Source organism: Spea bombifrons, chromosome 5 (assembly GCF_027358695.1).
Source record: "Spea bombifrons isolate aSpeBom1 chromosome 5, aSpeBom1.2.pri, whole genome shotgun sequence".
NCBI lineage: Eukaryota > Metazoa > Chordata > Amphibia > Anura > Pelobatidae > Spea > Spea bombifrons.
Genome location: NC_071091.1, coordinates 38857325 through 38872349, shown reverse-complemented (window position 1 = coordinate 38872349; position 15025 = coordinate 38857325). Strand labels below are relative to the sequence as shown.

The following is a 15025-nucleotide window of genomic DNA, read 5'->3' as shown; positions in this document are numbered from 1 at the left end:
TAACATTGAAAAATGTGCATGCCTCAAATGTGGCCCTTTTCCCCCAAACAGCCAGGCAAACTGATTCATTGGTGGTATCACTGTACTTAGGAGATGTTATACATGCTGAATACATATTGGGGTGTTGTGTGACAGTGACATATACCAGGACTTGTTAATTCATACCTGAAGTAAAATGTGTGTGGAAAAAAATCCTAAAAAATTAATACCACAAAGTTTGACAAAGACTAGCATTTAAAATACCCTGGGGTGTCCAGTCTTCAAAAATATATGGGTTGATGGGTTAAATTGCATTGGCCAGCTTCAAAGATACCCAAAATAGCACATGGGGGAATAATTACCAGATTTGGAAAAGATGGTTTTGAAATAGCAAAACGCTACTTGTACTTATTGCCCCATAACGTGCAGAAAAATGCAAAAAAAAAAAATATATATACCGTATTTGCTCGATTATAAGACGAGGTTTTTTCCAGAGCAAATGCTCTGAAAAATCCCCCTCGTCTTATAATCGAGGTCGTCTTCTAATCAGACCTCATTCTGCTGGGGCCAGGCTGCTTACCGGGCTTTGGTCGCGAGCAGCGTCCAGGAGAACAGGAAGCTAGCACAGTCCTCACATAACTCTGCCTCCCCCCTCCTTCCTCTGGGGGCGGGGCCAGAGAAGTTGCTCGCAAAGCCGGACCCCTGCAGAAGTCTGCGAGTGGGAGATCTGCAGTTCAGGTAAGGGGGTGGGGGAGGGTTTTTGCACAAGTATGGAATGAATGAGTATTTAAATGTTTGTGAATGAGTGTGTGTGTGTGATAGCATGGATGTGTAAGTTCCAGCATGTACTGGCTGCCTTGGCTTGATAGGAGTGTGATTGCTGTTAGCAGTTTTATATATATATATATATATATATATATATATATATACCTCCAGAAATGCATTTTAACCCCCTATATGCCACTCAGCCCCATGATATGCCTTTTAAACCCCTATATGCCAGAGTGGCATATAGGGGTATAAGGCATATCATGGGGCAGAGAGGCATATAGGGGGTTAAAAGGCATATTATGGGGCACAGTGGCATATAGGAGGGTATAAGATATTTCTGGAGGCAGAGTGGCATATAGAGGGTTAAAAGGCACATCATGGGGCAGGGTGGCAAATAGGGGGGTATAAGGCATTTCTGGGGGCAGAGTGGCAAGCCTGGGGGCAGATGTGCATAACTGGGGGGGCAGGTTGGCAAATAAAAGGAAATAAAAAATATATATTTTTCTCAATCATAGCTTTTATTAAATATGAAAATTAGTTTACATGAATTAATATTTACTAGTAAAACTTTTTTCCTATAGGGTAGTCTTATATTCAGGCTTTTAGTTTTTTTCCTAAATTAATATTTTGATTTTCGGGGGTCGTCTTATAATCAGGGTCGTCTTATAATCGAGCAAATACGGTAATTAAAAAATTGGGCATTTCTAAACTTAGGACAAATAGTAGAATCTACTTAGCAGTTGTTTTCATTAGCTTTTTTAGATGAGTAAAAGATTTTTCAAGTAAAAGTCAGTCATTTTTTTTTTCCTCAATTTTTCACCATATTTTATACTTTTTATATAGCAAATGATATGATACAATCAAAATAATGACATCTAAAGAAAGCCCTTCTTGTCCTGAAACAACAATATATAACTTGTGTGGGTTCAGTAAACGGGAAATAAGAAAATTACAGCTCAACTCGAGCACCACAGAAATTGTCACGAAGGGTACAAAAAATAAAATCAGCCATTGTCACAAAGGGGTTAATTAAAAGTATTTTGATAACACAATCAGCACTCTTTGTATCCATAGACACTTCAGTACTCGTGAACACGCCTTCAGCAGGACGTTTTAATTATTGCCTAGCATCAGTGCTGTACAATTGATTTTGATAATTTTTACAGACAATGAAAAGTTGCTGTCAGACTATGGATCAGCTTTTGTAGGTACATGGAAAATTACACACAACTACAGAGTGTGGAACAGCAACAAACACCCTGCTCTTGCAGAGGTGAATCCAAGGTATGCAAACAAATTTGTTACATATGTAAATGTCAAAAAAGGCAAAAACATTAAATGAAGAAGACATATTAAAGTTGCTTGTAAGTTCTATAATGTATATTTTTCAGCTTGCAAAAAAATAAAATTACTCTCCATTATGAGAAGCTCCAATGCCCTTTTCTTCTGCCGGGGCTTCTATGATGCAGCGCCAATGTGACATGATCTTCCAGTGCTTCACTGTAGAAGCCCCAATCGAAGTACCGGCCAGCAGTGGAGTTTGTCTGCGCTGCAGGGAACCTGGATCCTCCTCTCTTGCAGCTGGTGAGATCTGCGCAGACAACCTCCGCTGCTACCCGGCACTTCCACTGGGGCTACTATAAGGCATATCTGGAGGGCAGATGTGCATAACTGAGGGGCAGGTTGGGAAATTAAAGGAAATAAAAACAAGAACTGCATTTCAATCATAATTTTTATTAAATATGAAAAAATAGTTTACATTTCAATTAATATTTACTAGTAAATCTTTTTTCCTATATAGTAGTCTTATATTTGGGGGGTTGTCTTATAATCAGGGTTGTCTTAAATACGGTAGTTAAGTAAGTAAAATGTTAACATTCAAAAACAATTATGCAGTGTTCTCACCATCAGGGGAACCATCCAGTTCCAATAAGGTAATAAAATAAAATGTAAAAAAAAAGTTTATTTTATGAGCAAGTGCTAAAATTAGCTCTTTAACTTCCCAAAAATCCTGCCATGGAAACATTTAAAATACATGTCATTACAAAAAGCATTTCAGATACCCTGGGGGGCCTAATTTAAAGAAAATTATGGTTGATGGGGAAAATGGAATTGGTCCGGTTCAAAGATTTCCCAAATGTAGCCTTTTAGCCCCCAAACAATTTAAAGATGATCAGATGGTAAAATTCCAAATAAAAAAATGCACTCCTCCCAAATGTGGCCTTTAAGCCATCAAACAACCCCACAAACCTATGCATGGGTGTTTTCGCTGTAATTTGTGTGAAAAAGGACCACATACTTTGACAAAGGCTGATACTAGAAATAATGCATGGAAAGGGTGAATTGGCCGGCTTAAAAGATGTCCCAGATAGGACATGGGGGCATAATGACCAGATTTGGCAAAAAATGGTTTTGAAATAGAAAACACTAAATGTACTTATTGTCTTATAGGTTGCACAAAAAATGGGTATTTCTAAACAGAGGACAAATAGTAGAATCTATTTAGCAAGTATTTTCATTAGCTTTTGTAAATGAGTAAAATATATTTGAAATAAAAGTGAGAAAACAACTTTTTTCCATTTATAACCATTTTATTATTTTTTTATAGTAAATTAGATGATATGAGAGAAAATGGTATCTGAAGAAAGCCCAACATATAACTTGTGTCTGTACACTAAATGAGAGGGAAGAAACTGCAAAAGTGTTAAAACAGCCTTGGTCACGAAGGGTACAAAAAGAAAAAACAGGTCTTTACGTAGTAAATGATGAGCACTCTTTTCTATTAAATGGTTGTCAGGTGGGGGCATCCTAGAATGGATGATGGGTTTGTGCCCTCTTACATAGTCGACCACAGTTTGTGCCACGTAATTCTTTACTATTCATTTGCAAATTTACACTTCCAAGTTTAGTAATTTAGTCCTTTATTTTGCAGCCATCCATTCCAAGGTCATTACAGTGTATCCGATGTAAAGTTAAGACTTTCACAGTAAGTAAATTTAAATTGTGCACAAGGAAAAATACTCGCCAGCTTCTCTCTAGAAAGATTTATGTATATTTAGAAATGAAAAGCTTTCATTTTGTACATTCACAGAACTCAAATAGGAAGTTTTTTTAAATATAACTATTTTGCTACATTTTAGGCTCTTTACAACAAAGTACTTTGCAATTTCTGTTGTGTAGTACTCTTGTTCTTTCAGAAGCGTTGATCCTTAGAAGTAGAGTAGTGTATTGTACTTATTGTGGGATATTTTTCTATGTAATTAAAATGTGCCTTGTTCTGAAGACCGCGGGAAAAGGGGAAAATTGAATCTACTGATTAAAATGTTGACTTGTATATTTCCCAGAGCACAAGCTATTAGATCTCATTGACCAGTTCTTATCTATGTGCAGCTCTGTGCAGAACAGTGAACGTGGCAAAAAACTAGGCAACGCTGTAGCCACCACAAGCAGGAACATGGTTCAGACTGGAAAAGCTGTAGGTAAGAGAAACATCCCCATGTTAACACCATTTTATAACCAAGGCATAGTTCTAATTATCTAGGTCTTTTGTCATTCATTTTCTGAACAAAGCTAATGGAAAAATCCAAAAAAATAAGATACTTAAATGGGGACACATCCAACTATTAAACATAATGGTCTAAACTTTGCAGGATGGGGTCTAATGATAACATTTGTAAGTTGACGTTTCATTAGTTTACTTACCAAGTATTTTCTACAAGAAGCACCAAGCTGCCCTTGGTCACATCTTCAATTTAAGGGGTTAAATTCAGTTTTGGCCTTAATCCAGACAGTATGGTTGTTAAACTGTGAGTGTTCTTGAATGCAGTCTAATTTAACTCACTGTGGTTGGTGAGTTAAATTAGACTGCATTCAAGAACACTCACAGTTTAACAACTATACTGTCTGGATTCAGTTAACCTTGGTTCATCTACAAATCACAAGTTTGGTGAATAACCAGTGTGTTTACAAAATATTCTCACTGCTTATGTAGGTCAGTCTGTAGGAGGAGCTCTCATCAGTGCAAAATCAGCAATGTCTTCATGGCTTTCTACATTCTCCCAACCATCAACACAGGAGCCCGAACAAGATAAGCACTGAATGAAGGAATTGCTGCATGTGATCTTTGTCTTTCTTGATGTGACTAAATAGCTGTCCTGTTTGACCCTGCACTACCCTTTGTGGCTGAAGCACAAATTCTGTCAATGACGCCTCCAACAACCTGCTTTTTGTTAAGGGACATATACACTATACAGGTTACTCAGACAGGCACATTTTTAATATTAAGACCACATGTAGTAGTTAAGTTATATGTGTATAGTTTACATTCTATGTTGTCTACTATTTGGATCCATTCAAACAGCTCAACAGGTGACCTGCTTTATCTTGCATTTTGTTTACTGCTGTAGGGATGAGAGATTTTATAAAGGAAATCCTTTATTAATTATTCAGCAACATTCCAGCCATCTAAACTAGAAAATTGATTTACAAAAACTAGAAGAACAGCAATGCTACTTTAAACTTGTTTTTACAACTCATGATCTGCACCGCAGAAAAAATTCTGTAAAGGATTAAAATGATCCATGATCATTATTCTAGCCTAACTCTATGTATTTTCAACGCGAGGTCAACTCTACATGTGGTTAGCGTACCACAAAATACTTTAAAATGATAACTTAGTCATTGAAAACAAAAGATCATCTCAACCCCTTAAACATTTTTTAGCTCCAACTGCTATGACCACCAGGTTCAGTGGTTAATTACTAATATATGAATTTTTTTTTGCGGGACATATAAAGATACACATGTATTATTGGCCTCTATAAATACACTGGATTTATATTTTTTCTACCCAGTTAAAAGTATAAATTATATATTTATAAATACTGAAAGTTACCCTGATTTGCTATAGAAATGGTAAGTATTTAACAAGTTCTTTTTCCTAGGAAATATTATTTGAAAGCTCCCCAGTTGTATGGACTTTGATGCTGAAGGGATATATATACACATATATATATCTATATATATATATAGATAGATAGATAGATATAGATATGCATATATATATATATATATATATATAGATATAGATAGATATAGATAGATATAGATATATATTGTATTTTTTTCCCTGTCAGTGGGCTACCAGACCGATATTATTCATGCCCTTCAGGGCATTTTAGGAAACAGGATTGCATGTTTCCACCTGTCGTTACAGAGTAAATGCTGTGTAAATTATATATTTCAATCTGAAACAAATTTGAAACTAATACATGCATTTTCTGTTTGTAAAGCACCAAAGCAGCATTATTTTGGTTAGTAAAACAAACAAACAAAAAAAACCATTTGTAGTGTTGTCTGCCTACATTGAAGGTACTTATAATCTTTATAAGAGATCTGAGGTGGAATTTGTCATTGCTAAATATATATGATAATTTTGTTCGCACCAGACAGTATAATCTTGATTGAGTTGTACAAATTGTTTTTAAATACTATATTTATAAGTATGTATGAGTGTATGATTTGAACTATCTATACAATAATGCAAGTATTCTAGCTTGTTGGGAACAGTAATTTAAATGTTACCTGCATGTGATGGGGTTAAAGAACGGCTATTTGCTTTATGAATGTAATGGACCAAAGTGTGCCAATGAGGAATATTTAAAGTACTTCAATGGGAACTGTTGCAATCACAGCTCTTTACCATAAGCAAATTAATTACAACGACCCAGAGCTTGTGCTTTTTGTTTGTAAGTGTAATTGTTTTCAACGTTAACCTCATAGAAGCTAAGATCAATGACAGTCTGTATCTGTCCTAATATGCAGATTCTGAGAACAGCGAGTTTATGACTGTTTCCATATATACATATAAGGTGGGTTTCTAATATGCATTGTTTATTTTAATCTGTAAGCATGATTGTATATTACATTCAGTCTTTCTGGGGGGAAAAAGACAAATCCATTTTGGCCTTTGGGCAAACCAAATTCACATAGGTTATTGAAAATCTGCCAGTCTTTTTAAGTTAGTTTTTAGAAATGCTTTAAAACAGATTATTTGCTAAAATCTTGGGTAAGCAAAAGGTAGAGTTTGAGCTGATAATCACAGTAGGTGCAGATCAGTAATGGCTTCCTGCTACTTGTAAATTATTCTTCCAAATTACTGTTCCACATTCAACATAGCTGATTTGTTTTTAATGATTATCATGCATATAAAATCATAGGGGTATAAGAGCTTAAAAACCACACAATAAAGCTACTTTACACGTTACACACAATAGAAGACATTACAAGTATAAAGCAATGCATTCTGTACGTGACCCATACTGCGCATATGCAAGTTTGCTTTAAATGATATTTGCTGAAAATTCGGAAGTGTATGTACAGAATTGAACATTATAGATTTAAATGTTTTTTAAACTTTTTTTAGCATGCAATAGCATTGTTTGGCTTTTGTTTTTTTTTCTAGTGCAATATTTTTTTGAAAGGAATAGTCAAAACAAACTTGAAATGAAAAAATCTAAACATTCTGTCTGAAACCCTAAATTGACACTCCAGCTGTCATATAAACCTTACAAAATACATATAGATGCATTTACCACCCATCCCTACCTCCCTGGCTTGCAGTAATTGGTCAGCTGAGCACATAGCCTACTTACTAAAACCCTTGAAACAGTTCAAATGTGTAGTATGGAATGCATCTTCTTTTGCAAAGCAAAGTACAGTTTTAGATGTAATATATTTTTACGGATTCCAACCCATTTCCATCACCTTGTAATATTACTGCATCTACATGATTTCATTTATTAATAAATATTCCCCTCTGCTATGTGTAACAGCTATGTGTAACTGAAGTATAACTTTTCCCATATAAAATGAAAGCAATTTGAACTACCGTATTTGCTCGATTATAAGACGAGGTTTTTTTCAGAGCAAATGCTCTGAAAAATACCCCTCGTCTTCTAATCGGGGTCGTCTTCTAATCAGACCTCAAATAGAGGTCTGATTAGGAGACTAAGATCCAGATCCCCCGCACCGCTGCAGGGGACCTGGATCCTCCTGTCTCACCCGACCCCCCCCCCATCATACACACACTTACCGGTGCTTCCTGCTGTGTTGCCGGGGCAGCGGGTTGACGTCTACGCGATCCGCGTAGACAACGTCCGCTGCAGCCGGAAGGAGGTGTGGCTAGCAGCGGGGGTTGTCTGCGTCCGTCGCATAGACCTTCCCCGACTGTCAGAGATCAGAGTTCCCCGCACCGGTGCGTGGAACTCTGATCTCTGACAGCCGGGGAAAGTATACGCGGCAGACGCATACAAACCCCCGCTGCTAGCCACACCTCCTTCCGGCTGCAGCAGAAGGCGACGTCAACCCGCTGCCCCGGCTGGAAGCACCGGTAAGAGAGGGGGGAGAGCGGGGAAAGGGGGGTGAGAGAGGGGGGGAGAGAGAGAGAGAGAGTGAGTGTGTGTGTGTGTGTGTGTTAGTTAAATGGGGGTATAGGGTGTGTGTATGTTAAATGGGGGGCATAGGGCATTTCTGGAGTGGCGTTAAGGGGGCATTTAATAGAGCACTCTGCCTCCTGAAATGCCTTATACCTCCCTATATGCCACTCTGCCCCATAATATGCCTTTTAACCCCCTAAATGGCAGAGTGGCATATAGGGGTATAAGGCATTTCTGGAGGCAGAGTGCTCTATACAATGCCTTTTAACTCCCTTAATGCCACTCTGCCTCCTGAAATGCCTTATACCTCCCTATATGCCACTCTGCCCCATAATATGCATTTTAACCCCCTAAATGTCAGAATGGGATATAGGGGTATAAGGCATTTCTGGAGGCAGAGTGGCACATAGGGGGTCAAAAGGCATACCATGGGGCACAGTGGCATATAGAGGGTTAAAAGGCATATCATGGGCCACAGTGCCATTTTGGAGTGGCAAGCCTGGGGGCAGATGTGCGTAACTGGGGGACAGGTTGGAAAATACAAGAAATAAAAACAAAAAAAATATTTTTCTCAATCATAGCTTTTATTAAAAAAAAATAGTTTACATGAATTAACATTTACTGGTAAAACTTTTTTCCTTTGGGGTCGTCTTATATTCAGGCTTTTTCTTTTTTTCCTAAGTTAATATTCAGATTTTGGGGGGTCGTCTTATAATCGAGCAAATACGGTATTTAGAGTCGACAAATTTAGTATTTGGTTCAGTATATATATTTGACAACATTCCTGAAAGTTTGCAGGACTATACTCAAATACAATATGCCTGAGCCAGGGAAGTCATCCGAGGGATCTTACTAGCTGACCTCTCCAAGGGACCATAGACTTTGGCATATCTAATAGAAAGCCAATTTAGAGGTGAACTAAAAATAATTGTTAAACCAAAAGCTTTGTGATTTAGTCTCATAATAAATATTAGTCCAGGGGTGGCCTAGGTTGGTATCTTTGCTACCTTTGCTTCAGTACAAGCGATTCAATGAAAATTGTCAATTTATTGAATCACTTCTATTTAAGCAGATACGTTAATTTGAAGGAAACAAAATACATTTGATGGGGCTCTTATACAAGTCCTATTTGTACTCCGTTGTGCTTCTTTCTCTTGGTCTATAGCCTTTGTACAATATTTTTCAGAATCATTGGATTTTTTATGATCCAGTCCATTTATAGTATTTAATATGTGGTGATTCTGTGATCAAAATGCATTTCATGAACTCAGTGCTATTTCAGAGTTGCTGTTAAAGTTACAGAACATTCAGAAATGTTTTAGAACTACATCAGGAATTCTTTGTGCCTAGAACAGTTTACAGTACTAAATGTTCTTTGAATTGTATAATATTCATGTTTTCCTAAGCATATAATGTGGTAATGTGTATTTGGCTTTTATCACGTCACTTTCTATGGAAAATGGTTAGTTTAAACCCGCTAATTTTTGTCTTGCAGGAAGTTTCTTTTGTAATACACATACAATAGTGTCTGTAATATAAATTAAAAAAGAAATACCATTTCAGATTGTGTATAATTGATGAATAAAATATGATTTGCTTGATTTGATTTCTTGGGAATGGTTCATCTATTAGTAAATTTACTTTATGCTTTTACATTGTTTAAGTGCTGATCAAGGTCCATGTCATACTGATAGATTGCATACTTGGCTTTTTCATGCATGTGAATTCGATACAACAACTGCTCGAACACAGGGATCAGAGTAACGCTTGGCGGGAATGTTAGCCGCTGCGTACCATTCATTTTTATTCACATCATATACTTCAACAGTTATGGAAGAGCCATCCACAGTGTTAGAGTGGTGCCTTATTCCAGAACTGCCACCAGAATGCAGACCTCCGAGGTAGAAGATTTTGTCTTCAAAGGCAGTGGCCGATGCAAAGCATCTACTGGTCATTTCAACCCAGATGCCAGACCTTGTAATGTAACAGTATGTCAAATTGTGCACCATTACATAACGGCAGCATTCCACTGCCACGCGCATGGGAGAGGGCTCACCATCGTCCACTCACCTCTCTCTCAATCATATCTTTCCACAGTTCTTCGATTTGGCTCTCCTCCAACACTATCTCCTCCTATTGCATAGATGTATCCATCACACCACACTAATGAAGGTTTTGTACGGACAGACAACATAGGGGTCTTTGGAATCCAGGTATTTTGCTGGGCATCAAACCAGAAAAAAAAATTCACAGTCCTGAAAGCAGCCTGAAGTTTATTTGGCTTGCTGTGATTGCTTTTAGGAGTTTTTAGAGGGACTTGTCCACCAGCTATAAAAATATCATTGTCAGGAGTCACTACGGCCCCAACTTTGTGTAGCTCAGAAGGAGGATTACTAAGCTTGTAAACTTTCTCTGGGGACTGTAACAAATTGAGGAGAAATAATTAGGATTTTCTGAAGAAGCTTCTATTCTAATGATCATCTCCTCTTTGGTCATGCCAAGTCTTGGCTTAAAAAATCTTGGAATAGATTTGTAGAGTCCCTGCACCACCACAGATTTATCATTTGGTGGCAGACCTTGAAACCATTCCCGTTGTATCACCTCAGACAAAGCATCAATACGATGGTGGCTGAGAACAGTGGACAAATACTGCGAGCGTGACACGGTGTTATAGTCTAGCCAGGACATTGCGGCTTCTCTTACGGTCTCCAAAATCCAGCGCCGGTTTTCGCAGAGACGTTAGAAAGAGGTGACTCCCACAAACAGACTTGATGGAATCATAACTGCAGTTCGAATTGCCCAAAAAAGAGGAAATACAGGTAGAAAGTCAGTAAAATAACATAGCATCTGGTAAATTGCATGTCATTCTGTGCATAAACCAGTGAACTTAGGTATATTCATCAGGCCTTTGTTGGTTTAATTTCAAGTCTGCAACAAGTAGGTTTAATATATCGATTTGTTTGTTTTGACTTGCTAGCTATCGCTGAAAGTTAATTGTAGTAAATCTGGAAGATAAGTAACACATTTTTCAGTGTACAACATGGTTTTAGATTTTCCACACAAAACAAAAACACACAAACAAGGGACGATATACACCAACAAAAATATGTTCCCTGAATGCATACTGACAGATAATTCACTTTTTGAGTGCTGTGAAAACGGTCAGTTATATTTAGTGATAACCTTTATTGATCATAAGAAGACCTTGTTACCGGATGTTTGAGAAAAAAAAAGGCATTTAACCTTATAACCAACATTTTTACGTAACCCACAAGGTTATTTACTGCATTACGTTGGAGCACAACAGAAATACTACTACAGGCCGACACAGCCTTGTGCTCTCACTCTCTAGTACAAACCTACTACAAATAACACGTTATGAAAACTGGAACATGTACAAAAAAAGCAATATATTACAAAATTATCTTTGAAACCATATAATAATAAAATGGCCAGGTGCGGGCATATGTTAAATTAACAGCTCACACTGCTGAAAATTTGGCCAGGAAGAAATGTTGAACTGGTTCTTCAAAATGCTATTGAAATATTCCACTCTGCAGTAAGATTCCTGCCTTAATGATTATACCACTGTGAGATAAAGATTGCTTGTGGACCTCCATGCCTAGTGTGGTGACATAAGTATTGTGGTCAATGTTTTAGCCAGTTGAACTCTTCCTGTATTACATGTCTTTTGATATGTTAACGAGGGCACACCTAAAGTGATTCAATATGCCTGTTGAATGCAAAATCTTAGTTCAGTTTCTCTCTGACCACCATCTCTCTGACCGGTGGTGTGCTGAGTTATGTTGGACCTTTAGGTTGCAGGTTAGTCTTGGAAAGTGTTGCATTGTATGTTGGGCTGTCACTCATTTATTGTATGTTACTGTGTTTTTGTCTCTTATTAAATATCTGTTAAAGTAGACGAACCTTTGTGAGATATATTTTTATATTTGGTTTAAACACCACACCTAAGAGCTTCCCAGGGTAGGTGGCCCAGAACTTTCCCTCTTCTAGGAGTGTGGCTACCCCCAAAAGGCCTTTATTGGGAGAGGACTGGGCAGGTAGTAGGGGAGGGATGTGGGTGGGGAATAGAGGTGGCCACAAACTGTTCCCGTGCCCAAGAAAAGAAGAAACTGGCCCAGGTAAGCAAGTCCTGTGGGTCATACTCAAAGAGCAAAGGTCATTGGACATTAAGCCAACCTTATGAATGTCTTGTATGTGTTGTGACAGACGCCCAGCACCCTGACTGGGTACACCCTCCAAATTGAGCTTCCTTCTGCCGAGACACCAGTGGTTAACCTTTCAGCGCTGGACGGGATTAGTGTTGGCGGGACAAGGCAGGGCCACAATCTAATGGAGCCATGCTGGCACTGTGGCTAGCTGGAGCTTAGCGACACAATGCTAATATTGTCCTGAAAAGGACAATAAATTGTCATAGCAGCTCACCCCAATCATCAGACAGAACTAATGTTGAGGTGAAAATGTGTATGAAATGTGTATGAAATCCTTACATAAATCCTTTAGAGAAAGCCAGAACACCAGCCTTCACCAACATTACAAAACTTCCCCAAGTAAATGTTTTTTGGTAAAGTCCTTACGCAAGCATTTAGTATAACGCCATTTATACAAAAATATGAAATTCACAGGAAAATTTGGCTCCCCAGGAATCCATCAGTGTCTCTTTCCTAATGCAAATCTACCCCATTTGTCCTCAGCCTCAGGGGGTTACCGTGACATGCGTTACCATTATACACACAAGCTAAGACCAGCTACAATGCTTGCAACCACCTGACTGAGGCTGTCTTGGGCAATGCAAATTACAGTGGAGGAAAATTATCCTTTTTTTTTATCTCAACCTGATATTTAGCTGTTTCCCTTGGTAGGGAGCGACTCCTGTGATGTACTTCTGGTGCGCAGACAGGCTTCTGGAGGAGGCTGTCTGAGGTCAGCAGCCTCAGGCAGCAAGGGCAGTCATGGATTCTATGGATTCTGGCAGGGTTCTTTCCCATGTTTCAGGTATTACCTATCTATTTATATTGTGCTGCCATTGTTAATTTTCCTTCCTGCCTGCTGAAGCCCTGGTGTATGCTTGGTACCTTAGCCCAAGATGTCCTCAGATAAAGCTGAATTACCTGAGGAGACCCCAGTTGCCAGGAAATCTACCTCTAAGGCTAAACATCTTGCATACAGGAGCTGTAAGGGAACTCGCTCTGAGAAGTTATGCCCGGCCTGTCTTAAGGCTAAGGAGGATTCTATCTCCAAATTTAAGGAATGGATGAAGATGGAGTTTCAAACCACCTTTAAACAGATGCGTGCCTTTGTTATAGGTTCTTTGCCTCAGACTAAAGCATCCTTTAATTAAGCTTTGAAACACCATCTGTATGGTATTCCCTTTCCGGCCAAAGACTTATTTGGGAAAGAACTGGAAGCATTTTTTAACAAAGAGGAAACCTCTTCCTCAGTTTTGGCCTAACCCGTTTAAAGAACCCAGGTCTCGGGACATGAGATCCTCATCCCAATTTCATGAGAGATCATGTATCTCCAGATTTCACTCATTCAGAGGAAGAGTAAAGGCTGTGCTGACCAAGCAGAAGATTCATCTTCAAGAAAAGCATGACATCAGAAGCAGACTAGTGGGGGGGGGGCTGAAGGATCTTTTTCATCAGTCGCTTCGGACGGTTGAACTCCGGGTATCATTTCCAGAGAATACAGTCTGAAGCTTATCACTGTTCCCCCAGAACTTTTTCCTGGTGTCAAGTGTCCCTTCAGATCCTTATGGACGACAGGCTCTTCAAGATTTATTTTAGACATTCCTTATTCCAGTAGCCCCAGACCAAAGAGGAAGAGGCATTTACGCCCAGGTGGTGCGGTTCCAAAAGCTTCTGGGCAGATTCAGATTGATTATAGACCTCAGGTTCCTGAACCTTAAAGATGCAATAAGTCAAATCTAGCATACAGCTTCGCTCCCAGGGGGGATTTCTTAGCAACTCTCAACCTTCAGGACACTTACCTGCATGTTCCTATCAGGAAGGACTCCCAAAGATTCCTGCGCATATCCATTCCTTCCTCAGAGGGCATTCTTCACATGCAGTTCCAGGCCCTTCCGTTTGGTCTCACTCCCACTCCAAGGATCTTTACCAAGCTCCTGTCAGAAGTCACAGCTTTCTTAAGAAAGTAAAAGATAAAGGTGGTCCCCTATCTGGACGATTGGCTACGGGCAGCAGGCTCTTCAGATCTCATATTGCTCGCATTCGTTTTACACTCCTATCGTCCAGTGATACATTCTTTTGTTTTTTATTCAGACGAATGGACGAAACGATAACATTCAGCACGAAAATGTGTTCTCACAAAAACGAATGTGCAAGTCTACTAATTTGCATTAATCTAAGGATATCTCATTGTATAAACTACATACCAAACTTGCAATAGCAAAATCAGGACACTTACCTACAGGGGGTGAGGTTTTCCAAAATTTTGAAAACTACCTTTATAAATTTGGACGATGTGGAAAAACAGTAGGGAAGATTATTCTTACTTTAAGAAGCCATTGAGTTTAATCTGCTGTTTTCCATTAGTCGTAGTTGGAAAATGCAGGTAGTACAAAAGGTTGCATATAATTGAAGTATGTTAATATGCAAAGGTATACTTCAACAATGTGGTTTATTCATTGAAGTGAAGTTTGCAGATTACATGCAATTTCAACTGTGCCAAATGCAATGGAGTGTCTCCGTCAAGAAGAGCGTGATTAACACGCATAGTTATACATGATAACTCCTCAAGATTAATCATTGATTTAACTATGCATTATGCAGGCCTGGCTCAGCCCTCATTGCAAGAGA

The 15025-nt window shown here is 38.6% G+C and overlaps 1 protein-coding gene and 1 pseudogene across 1 annotated transcript in view; one reads left to right on the top strand and one right to left on the bottom strand.

The window, feature by feature from the left end:
* Positions 1–5250, top strand: part of AVL9 (AVL9 cell migration associated) — a 30332-nt gene extending 25082 nt beyond the window's left edge. The window contains exons 13-16 of the mRNA XM_053466979.1: positions 1917–2034; positions 3683–3736; positions 4141–4229; positions 4742–5250. Of these exons, the coding sequence (XP_053322954.1) occupies positions 1917–2034; positions 3683–3736; positions 4141–4229; positions 4742–4848 (368 nt within the window). The 3' untranslated portion in view covers positions 4849–5250. The remainder of the gene's footprint in view (positions 1–1916; positions 2035–3682; positions 3737–4140; positions 4230–4741) is intronic.
* A 4578-nt stretch (positions 5251–9828) lies between these two features.
* LOC128497650 (kelch repeat and BTB domain-containing protein 2-like) lies at positions 9829–14202 on the bottom strand (annotated as a pseudogene).
* Positions 14203–15025: the final 823 nt, after the last annotated feature.